Source organism: Melitaea cinxia, chromosome 22 (genome assembly GCF_905220565.1).
Source record: "Melitaea cinxia chromosome 22, ilMelCinx1.1, whole genome shotgun sequence".
In the NCBI taxonomy this organism is placed as follows: Eukaryota; Metazoa; Arthropoda; class Insecta; order Lepidoptera; family Nymphalidae; genus Melitaea; species Melitaea cinxia.
In genome coordinates, this window is record NC_059415.1 from 6,153,055 (window position 1) to 6,164,342 (window position 11,288).

General features: G+C 31.7%; 1 protein-coding gene across 1 annotated transcript in view; it reads left to right on the plus strand.

The window, feature by feature from the left end:
• Positions 1-996: 996 nt before the first annotated feature.
• The window catches only part of LOC123664416 (lysozyme), a 37,310-nt gene continuing 27,018 nt past the window's right edge, over positions 997-11,288 (plus strand). The window contains exons 1-2 of the mRNA XM_045598960.1: positions 997-1,135; positions 7,319-7,407. Of these exons, the coding sequence (XP_045454916.1) occupies positions 997-1,135; positions 7,319-7,407 (228 nt within the window). The remainder of the gene's footprint in view (positions 1,136-7,318; positions 7,408-11,288) is intronic.

Genomic DNA, 11,288 nt, shown 5'->3' on the forward strand with positions numbered 1-11,288 from the left:
GAGGTAAATCTCTTATTTAAATGTATTTATTACTACAAATTTAAATTTGACAAAACTTTTAATCTAAAACAATATTTCATATTACATTTAAAATGAAATATGATATATTGTAGACTTTTTAAAAATAACATTAAGTAACGTTTTTAAATCTATTATTGCTTGGACAATTTAAATATACATCGCCAGAGCAATGAATAAAATATTGGTATCATGACTCGAAAAGTTAATGATATTAATAAAATAGAACATTAATTTAGATTTTCATTTGACCCGAATGCATCTATTATTTTGTACTCTGAAGTTTAATTGTTGTCCAAAGCTACTATGTTCCAGACGAAATTTATTAAAAATATTTTTTTTTCTTAGTGGGTAAATTTACCCATTTTTAACAATACGCAATATTCATCCGACAATCAGTTTTTTAACTTACAATTATTTTAAAATCGGATCGGCAGACCCAATTGAATTGACCCAATAAATCGTTAATTTTTCCATTGAAACAAACTCATCCGCTATATAATGTTAAGTATAGTTCATCACGAATGTGATACCATACAAACTTAAATAAGATTTTATTTTTAGGATGTTGTTTACGTCGATCCCTATACGTAATATATTACTTCACTAGCTGTGCCACGCTGTATCAACCCCTTGATTTCCGATCTCGTGAATTTCGGGATAAGAAGTACCATTTGTATTTTTCTGGACCTCTAGCTATATAGTTACTAAGTACAATCCGTTCTTTACTTTTTTGCGCAAAATTTTTACAAACATGTATCCTCACAAACTTTTACATTTACACTAATTTTATAAAGTTGAAACCGCTGGTTCCAATTGAAAAATTATTTTTGTATTAGATAGTCAATTTACTAAAAAAGACTATAGGCTATTTAACATATTTTTAATACGGCTCATAATATTAGTAGGCTATAGTAGGATACTCGTTACTATACTAATATAATTTGATAGTTCTACTAGAATCCATCAGTCTTCAAAATGTGTCGACCGATTGTGCTGCTGTGTCTCGCACTGACCTTAGTGACGAGTATTGAAGGTCACGCAAGGACTTTCACACGCTGCCAGCTGTCCAGAGAACTGCTGCGATACAACTTTCCAAGAGCTTTAATATCTAACTGTAAGTATTACGGGTTTAAATGCTCTCCGAGACACTGGGGGTAATCGCACAAAAATAAACAATCAATAATATAAAACTAGATGGTTTTTTCCAAAAAAAAATCCAACTGAGGGCAATACAATATATTTAGCCAGTGATTATTCGCCAATGTACCGTGATACAATTACGTATCTGAGTGTGATGCGGTGTAAACGCCAATGGTCACCGCATCGACCGCAACTGTTGAAACCTTTCCACACCTCTCAAATATTCTTGCTCATTTACAACTGTTACGTTTAATTGTCATAGTGTAGTTTTTGGTGAAAAGTTCTTTATTAATACCATAAATGATTCCCATTTTCTACGCCCTGTCCTATACCCTAAGGTTGTCTGGAAGAAACCGCTATTAGCGATAAGACCGCCTTTGAACATCTTTTTTTGAATGTATAACTTTTTTCGTAACTTTTTTTTTGTGGTGTAAGTGTGATTTTATTAGATATGCAAATACCCCATAGAACCCCCAAATAACGGCCCATAGAAGAATCATCTACTTTGCGATATCGAAAACTTAACGTATGCATTATTTTTTCATCGCATTCTTTTGAAATAGTATTTTTTTATTTAAATAATTATAGCCTTATACAAGAGAAAATTTGGTCCAAATAAATATGTTTTATTTTCAAATACTTAATGATACGTAAAAAATTCTAAAATGTAAATGTAAAAATGAGCGAAATCTAAATACCTTATCAAGGAAAGCCGCAAGCGAGTTTAATCAAAAGGAAAATAGTGTCGGAAAAAATATCCAATTTTCTTAAACAAAAATCCGAGGACAGAGAAATGGATGATAGCAGACGTTTCAGGTAAAAGTAACAGTGCCTTTAAACTGAAATGGAGCCTGACCGTCTTACCACGAATTGCAAAATTTAAAGAGGATTTAATTTTCATTAGAACTTATGGTCCGTGAACGAGAAGCTGAAAAAGTTTAACAAATAAAATGCTGTTACATTGTAATACGTACTGGTTAGTTGAACGTAGCTTGATACGGTACTTTTTTTTTAATTAAATATATTAAAATATTTCGTTGTTAAAATGTCTACTTTTACACAAAAAATGATACAATATATTTTTGTTTAACTAATTGTTGTGTTAACACACACAAATATATATATATATATATATATATATATATATATATATATATATATGTGTGTGTGTTACTTTATGTTAAACAATTTAACTGAAAGAACTAGTTTATATTAATATATTAATGTGTTCCAAAGCTACGCAAAGATTTAGAAGAAAGGGAAGGATTAAAAATTTGTTTGCTACACTTATTTGCTGCAGATTGACAAGTATTCGTGTATTGGAACTTTTTCCAAAACATTTATTTTTACTCACAACGACTTTTTTTAAACAACAAAAACTTTAGGACTTTATAATTAACATTCGAGACCTATAATCACACCTACAATTCGTTTGACTTTGGCAAACTGAAATTTAATTCAGATGACTACACTACCACATCACAAAACTTTCCTTTCGTAATATCATCAAAAAGAAAAACAATAATTAGCGTAAAACTAACGTCACATGTTAAGTAAAAACAATATACCCACCCCTATGTACATCGTTTCAGCTAGTAATTTAACCTAACAAAGATTATATCCCAGAGGTTTTGAGAACGTTGAGATGGATGCATTAGCGAACACAGGGCTAATCAGCAAAGTACCGCACAGTTCGCTTCTCCCGAGGCGTGTGATATATGTTGAATTATAACTAGGCTTTGACTTTGTACACTTTGCTGAAAGAGCTTAGTAGCTGATAACTAATTCTTATGTTTTAGTATTTGTGTGCTATGATGAAGTTATATTTTGTCTTAAAAATTATACATTCTTACAATTCACAACTTAAGAACTAATTATTGATAGATTTTGTACAAATCATGTCAAATATGATGAAGTCATTTTTTTTTTAATTTTTAACATAAATTGAAGATGTGTGCGATACTCATACATGTATGTATACCTAGGTATAGATACATATGTTCATAAATTGAAATACAGTTTTATATGTATAGTAATTTATGTTAAAGTAAGTATAGGAAAAATGAAAACTGAAAAATGGCGTATTGGACCTATCTATATCATACCGTGGTGTGCCTATAACCATAGCCTTATAATATGATTAAAGAAATAGGCTTTTAAGCACGACAAGAATTTGTTATGTTATAGACCCAAATTTTGAATAATCAAATGTATCAAATCCTTAACTTTGCTAAATTAATACAGGCCACTATAGAAACAGAGATTAGGAAAATCAAGAGAAGTTATCCATCATATCGAGCTAATGGCCTTAGAATTGCAAATGGGAAACTAAATGTACTGTAAGATGTTCAAGATACAACAATAACGTGAGATATATCTGCCATCGAACAAGAATTAATTATTATACGCCTCATATTGTTCCAAATCGAAAATTTAAACGTATTGAAATCAACTTGGTCTGTTATATAAGTTATTGCCGAGTATCCAAAACTTTGATCTGACTTCATATTGGGGTGTACGTGCCTGGAGCTATTGGATCTCGATTGAAGACGATATGAAGATGGGAACTGCGTTAATTACTCTGATCTGTCTTAAATTCTACATATTACTGTTTTACTTCGACTTTACTTGTTCGCATAATATTTTTGTTACAATTTTATTTTAATATAGAAAAAAATGTTATTGCTTGCTTTTAAATATTTACGCTTCAGTCTATAATATCTCACTGCTGCACTCTTTCCCCATGTAGGGGAAGGATCAGAGCTTAATCCACCACGTTGCTCCAATGCGGGTTGACGAATATATTCCCTATATATAACGATCGCTATCAGGTGTACATGATAACCACCGGGACCGACGGCTTAACGTGCTCTCCTAGACACAGTGGGGAGACCCACAAGGACTGCACAAACACCCAGACCACGGCAAACATCTGTAGGGCCAATAAAAATGTTTGTCGTGTGCTGGGATCGAACCCGCAACCGCCAACGCAACAGCCACAAACCATTTCTGTGACCGTTGCGCCATTACATCGTCAAATATTTACATAAATAATTTTTTTTTTTTTAATTTTAATTTATCGAACTAAATTTGTTAGAATATTAAACGCAACACGAAAATAACAAACTTACGAATTAACTCTATTGTTAAAAATTTGAAATGACAGTCTGAACGGATTAAAAAGTCTAATCATAAGTACAAAATTTGAATGTCTAAAATCTTTTCACAAGAATTATGACTCCGAAAATTTGACGCTGATTTCCCGTCGACATGCTCTTTTGTTGGATGAGACATGCGTTAACATTCTGACTTAAATAAACTCGACGTAGCGGAAAATTTCCGAATGTGGATAATAACGCAAATATACGTTTCATTCCTAATTACATACTATACATCGAACAAAATATTAGCATAGCGGCCAATGTGCATTAAATAAGAAAACACAAAATTTAATATTTTGTATATTACTTTTACTGTAATAATGACGAAATGACTCTAATAATAATAAAGTTTTTTCGAAGTTCTGTAGTTTTTTTTTGAACTGAATCAATGTATTTTAGAATTATAAACATGCGTTATCCATTTTTTAACCAACTTCCAAAAAAGGAGGAGGTTCTCAATTCGACTGTATTTACTTCAGAACTTTTAACCGATTTCGACAATTTTTTTTTTAATCGAAAGATGGTGTGTGTCATTTGGTCTCAATTAAATTTATTTGAGATCTAACTACTACTCTTAGAGTTATATCTAATAATGTGTTTTTACTTGACTATTTTTTTGTCGACCTACGTTGTATTATATGCATACTTTTTACTGGGTGTACCGATTTTGATGATTTTTAATTTAATCGAAAGATGATGTTTATCATGTTATCACATTTAAATTTTATCGACATCTGATTACATCTTTTTGAGTAATCTTTGATAACGTGTATTTACTTGACTATTTTTTCGTCTACCTACGTTGTATTACTTGTCGATGTAATTGAAGTCGTTTTTATTTTCGTTTGCGAGCAAATACAAATATTTTCGATTTGCGCTTGCATATGGAAATACCGATAAGTACTTTAAAAAAAAACGAGTGTGCTATAGTACACACGACTGAAGTAAAACTTTTTTAGCTCCTACAGTAATATACGAAACGTAACTCTCTCTCTTTCTATCTTCACTAACTTATATCTCCCTCTCGATTTCCGTTCCCCTCGCCCGTTCACATTTACGTAAAGCTCTTGTCAAGCATACACCACATTACTCCTCAAGTTAAGTATACAAAAAGAAGTTTTACTTTAAAAATCCTAATTTGTATGATTATATGGTGTATGTGATATTCACAATTTTAATTTTTTATTTGTAAATGTATCTGTTTTATATTTTAACACTAAAAAATAGTTATAGACAAACAATTATACGTACGATTTTTATTTTTGTGCTACCCACACATTAGGAATTCTAAACATTTTTGAATATCATATCAAATATATTTTCATTGTAATATGAAACTTTGAATGACGGGTTTCTGTAAAGAACTCACTATAGACGGCGCCACGGTTCGCTTAAACCGAATATAAAAATCATCATGGCCCACAAATTTTGATCAAGCGGGTATATCGTTCCATAGCTTAATTGGCTAGAGCGCCGACACGGTCAGTCGGAGACGCGAGTTCGATCCCCGCTGGAGCGGTCAATTTTTGATATGATATTCAAAAATGTTTAAACAATTATACGTCTAACAAAAACTCAAATTTTATACCATTAGAAATAAATAGATTATTAACAATGATGTTCCGTACGTTGCCGTGAATTCTGTATTTGTCTTTGAAACGGTAATAGCCCATATGTCAACAAAACGGTTTCCTTTCTGACATCCTGTGTGCCTAAACCGATTAACACAAAAGTTTACTTAATTGATACATCCAATCCCTGATCCATCTGTTTTAGATATCAATGGACAGAACAAATTCAAGAACGAGCATCGTTTTTGATTTAAGGGCCGTATCAATTTGAATTAATTCGGATTAACCCAGCGTCCCTTTACAGTGTCAATTAAACCGCGCTAACAAATTTAAGCTTAAGTCTTACCGCACATTATACTAATTTTTTTGTTAGAAAATATCTCATACAAACTAAAATATTAAATGCATGTATTTTACTCTACATCTTACACTCTTTGTTCAAATTTCATGTCTATATTTGTCTCTAAGACAGCTTACGTTCTAATGTAGTGTACTAAAAATAAATACTCTAGTTTTTTTCTGAAAGAGCTACATTTAAAACAGGTGAAACTCATTAACAAGCTTTTCATAGTATCTATGAGAAAAATTCTAACCGAATAATCGTAAAATATACGCAAAGGCTAAGCCGGAGCGCTAACGATTTTAAACTTAAATGAAAGAGCCCCTCGAAATGTTTTGTCATTTGAATCATGTCTCCTTTTTATGCAAATTGAAGATTTCTAAGTTCACCGTGAATGCTTATTAAGGTCGGCAATTCATTTGGTTTCCGCGAGTTAATGTTATTATAAGAATTAGGTATTTTAAAGTCTACGAATTTAATTTGTGTTTCAAGTAGAAGGGTTTATTTAGATGATTTCCGGGAGCGAAACCACTCTTATAAAGAACCCCTAATTGTGATCTTTATCATTTACATAGGCGATAATTAAAAAAATGTCAATTATAGTACCTGCATTTCTTAACAATTAAGCAGACTTAATAGAATTTCTAGTTCTCTAACATTAGAAAGTGTCCTGAACAGATTATATTTGCTTCTAATTCTCACCTTGGTAGTCTAAATTTCAAGATCATAGAATGACCTGTAAAAATATAGAATTATAGAAAAAAATGTTCTAGAAAAATTTGAACTACTTTTTATCACTGAAATTATGAATTTTGGAAAGATTACAAGGTACTCGTATTTATGACAAGTCAGCTAGTTGAATAAAAAAGCAGAAGAATTAACAAATTTAATTACAATACATAAAACATTAAATAGATATCTGATAAACTATTTAATTTTTACAGCTAGCATTACAGAACCTAATAATAGTGTATTTTGTCATAATATTAGCTTTATAGGTTTCTTTCTTTATGTACCATTTTCACTAAATTAATGGATATGATATGATCATTTTGCTAAATGACAATTTTATAATTATTTTTCAGGGGTTTGTTTGATTGAGCACGCAAGCGGAAGAACAACGGAAAAGGTTACTAATCACAATAATTCCTACACCAGCTTCGGATTGTTCCAAGTAAGTAATTTTTTTAAATAAGTATTTAATACCATGGAGTGATCAAATCTAAGTTTTTAAAAATAATATCGAAACGTTTTATATTAGCTTTTCAGACACAAGTTTAAAAAATCACTTTATTCCTTTTAGTTATGTATTTTGAGACTTTTATTCTATTTTTGCATTTACACAAATATGATTGCCAAACAAATAGACCACCTGTCAATCAAAATAATCGACGTACGTGTATGTATTTTATTGTGTTTGTGTGTGTAATTTTACTGTCTTAATATTTATTTTTATCTGTACTGCTTTATATTTCAGTTAATACTAACGTATTTCTATAAATTACGAGTATACATGCATAAAACAAAACATCTCTTGAAAATGGAATATGCAACAATGTTAGTATATTAAAAGAGCACCTTTTCACAACAAAAATTCTCTAATGCAGAGATATTTCAAACGACCAATTTATTATTGTCGGCTTAAACATGTCAGTAAATACAAGAGAAAATTCACTTCACAAAATATTGTCGAGTCCCAAAGGCACTAATTATTCAGCGGACGTATTACATATACAATATCGTGTTCCGATATTTTGTACGCGATTAAATTATAAAGCGGTCAAAATTTTTGATCACATTACGTATATGTATATCTACACAAATAAATAAAATTGGAGTGTCTGTTTATAATAATAATATAACCGCTTTTTATTAGTAAAAAACGGTAAATACATATATATGTATATAAAGTACATATACAAAAATAACATTTTTCACAATTTTTATTTCTCTGTCTGTCTGTCTGTCTGTCTGTCTGTTTGTTCCAGCTAATCTCTGAAACGGTTGAACTGATTTGACGGGACTTATACTGGCAGATAGCTGATATAATAAGGAGTAACTAAGGCTACTTTTATTTTAGATTCTTTTTTACAACTCTGCGAACTGAAAAATAATTTTTTTGTGAAATTCCACGCAGACGAAGTCTCAGGCACAGCTGATGTATAAAATCGTTTAAATCGGGTTTTGGTTTATACATTAATAAAATTTGAGATGCTCAAATCGATCAAAAAAAATGAAATAATAATTGCCCTTTTTTTAATTTTGAAAACTATTTTCAACTACTTTCTGTCGCCTGATTTAACTGAAAAGACATAATTATTAAGTTAATTACTAGGCATTAATTCAGATCAGTACTTCACCTAAATTCTAAAAATTTCAAGTGTGTGTTCGAATTTTTATTGTTTTCTTTTTTAGTGATTTATTCCAATATTGAAACGAAAAGTAAAATCTGTCGAGTAGTGCTGCGAGGTTTTTGCGAAACAAAACCCACATATTTGCTTTCGAAAGGAACAAAGGAAAACAAATGTTTCTCTGTATGTCCAAACCGCTCACCACTTATAATAAATATAATGAAACTTTATATTGTCATCTCATGGTTCGATTTCAATGTCCAAGTCTCAACTCAATAGATGAAAATAAAAGCGAGCCTATCTTTCGACTCATATAAGTTAACTAGCGACCCGCCCCGGCTTAGAACGGTTGCAAAAACTATCAGTGTTCCTCTACTACATTATGCGTGTATCATACATATAAATCTTCCTCTGGAATTACTCTATTTACTTAAGAAAAACGCATCAAAATTCGTTGCGTAGTTTTATCGATCTAAGCATACAGACAGCGGGAAGCGAGTTTGTTTTATACTATGTAATGACAATGCTGTGTGGCTACGGCACTAAAGAATATAGCCACCCCTCTCTTCTCGTGGGTGTCGTAAGAGGCGACTGAAGGATAACAAGGTTCCACTACCACCTTGGAACTTAAGAAGCCGACCGATGGCGGGATAACCATCTAACCGCTGGCTTTGAAATACACAGGCCGAACACGGGCAGCAGCATCTTAGGTGCAACAAAGCCAGTCCTGCGGTCACCAACCCGCCTGCCCAGCGCGGTGACTATGGGCTACACACATGAGTTCACGTATTTTTGGCGCGAACTTGTGGAGGCCTGTGTCCAGTGGTGGACTGCAATAGGCTGAAATGATGATAATAATAATGATAAAAATATTTACTCTTAATAATCACACCTGAAATGATGTAATGACAAGACAACTCACGTACTACACGTACTCACGTACTCACGCACTACGTAATAGGTTAAACAAATAAAAATTATTTTACTGGTTGAACGAGAAGTAAAAGATGTTCATAAATAAACTTCTCTTATAAATTAAAAATACGACTTTCAAATCTATAAAAAAATTACTGTAAAAAAAAATATCACAATGTTTTTTGAGTTTTGTTTTAAAAAATATTCTGCGACTAAGAATCAATCAAGAGCGACCGTTGTTGAATTTGACAGCACATCTGTTACAGAGCGCTACTGAGATACAATGAGCTTAGAACATCAGCGGATAATTGACAAGAATCGATCGAGAAACTGTCATTCTGAACACGTTATCCTAACCAACGATTATTGTCATCTCACTGATTGATTGATTCCACGTGCAACGTCAAAATGGTTGACAAAGGCCTCTTTCTCTACACCTGTATATGTAGTACAACCCTACTTAGGTAACAGGCAGTAAACTTTTACTGCCTTTTATATTTTTACGCTATTACGTTTCTTTTATGATTGCGTTGGAAAAATATATCCAATAAAATCTTAATATAAATAATTTAAAATCCCTTACATTTTATTGTATTTAGTCCAAACGAATTCAATTTCTTCAGTTTTATACTTTACTGCCTTTTTACTAAGCACGGCATATGAGAAAGCATAGAAGAAGGTGGATATTTTCCATATCAAGTGTATCCATCGCTATCCTGTGTATATTAGGTCTATATTTACAATATCTCCGAGACACGGTGACTAGAAACAGACACCCAGACTAGAAACAAATATTCGTAACGAGAGACAATACAAATATTTGTCTCGGGTAGGAATCGAACCTGCAATCGCTGGCGTTAAGCTACATGCACCGCTTCACCAGAACGGTCGTCATTTAATAAATTATAAAAAAAAATATAAATATCTTAATTTTGTCTGTACTGGATGTTACAGTTTGTTTTTTGTTTTTCTGCCAAATAATCTCTTCCTACTCTTGAGAACTCATACCTTAGAACTTATTTAATTTTCAATGTGAATCGATGGATACAGATTATCAGAATATTTCGACACTTTCTGATCTACATCAACGAACATGAGCAGACGATGAATTTTTGAATAAACATGCTCAAAAATTAGCAATACCAGCATCCTACTTCCTGACCCTGCAACGATCGCTATTTTTATACAATTAGAAATTTTAATTTCTTGAATATGAACCTACAAGACACGTTTGGTTATGATTTACTATATAACCTTTGCGATCTTTTTTTACAGAGATAAATGAATAGTTGTTCTGTTTTCGTCGAAGAGCTAAAGCTGAAGAACACTTAACAGCTTTTAATCTGTGAGCTAATAGAATTAATGCTATTGGTGAATTCCATTCTGGATTTTGTCCGATGTTTTGTGACTAAAACTTCTGTTAAAGTAAACAGGAGTTAAGTATATGACAATACTAATTAAGAGGCTTCCTGTATTCTTGCCATTGGATTAGGTTTATAGTATACAAATAAATAACTATATGTAAGTTGTATCGTTGTATCTACATGAGAAATAAGAATATTATAGCAATACATAAGAAAAATAGTGTATTTTTGTGTATCTGCCATTTAGATGTACGTTTGTTACCTACCACGTAATGCAAAACTATTGACCAAAATTTTATGATATATAGTATTAAATTGATTGCTTCGTCTTAATACTTTTTTTTACGTGGCGAAAATCCTCATGGATACCCCCAGGGAGTTAGGCTCTTACTGATGGAATAAAAACCATTCACGTGTGAGCAGAC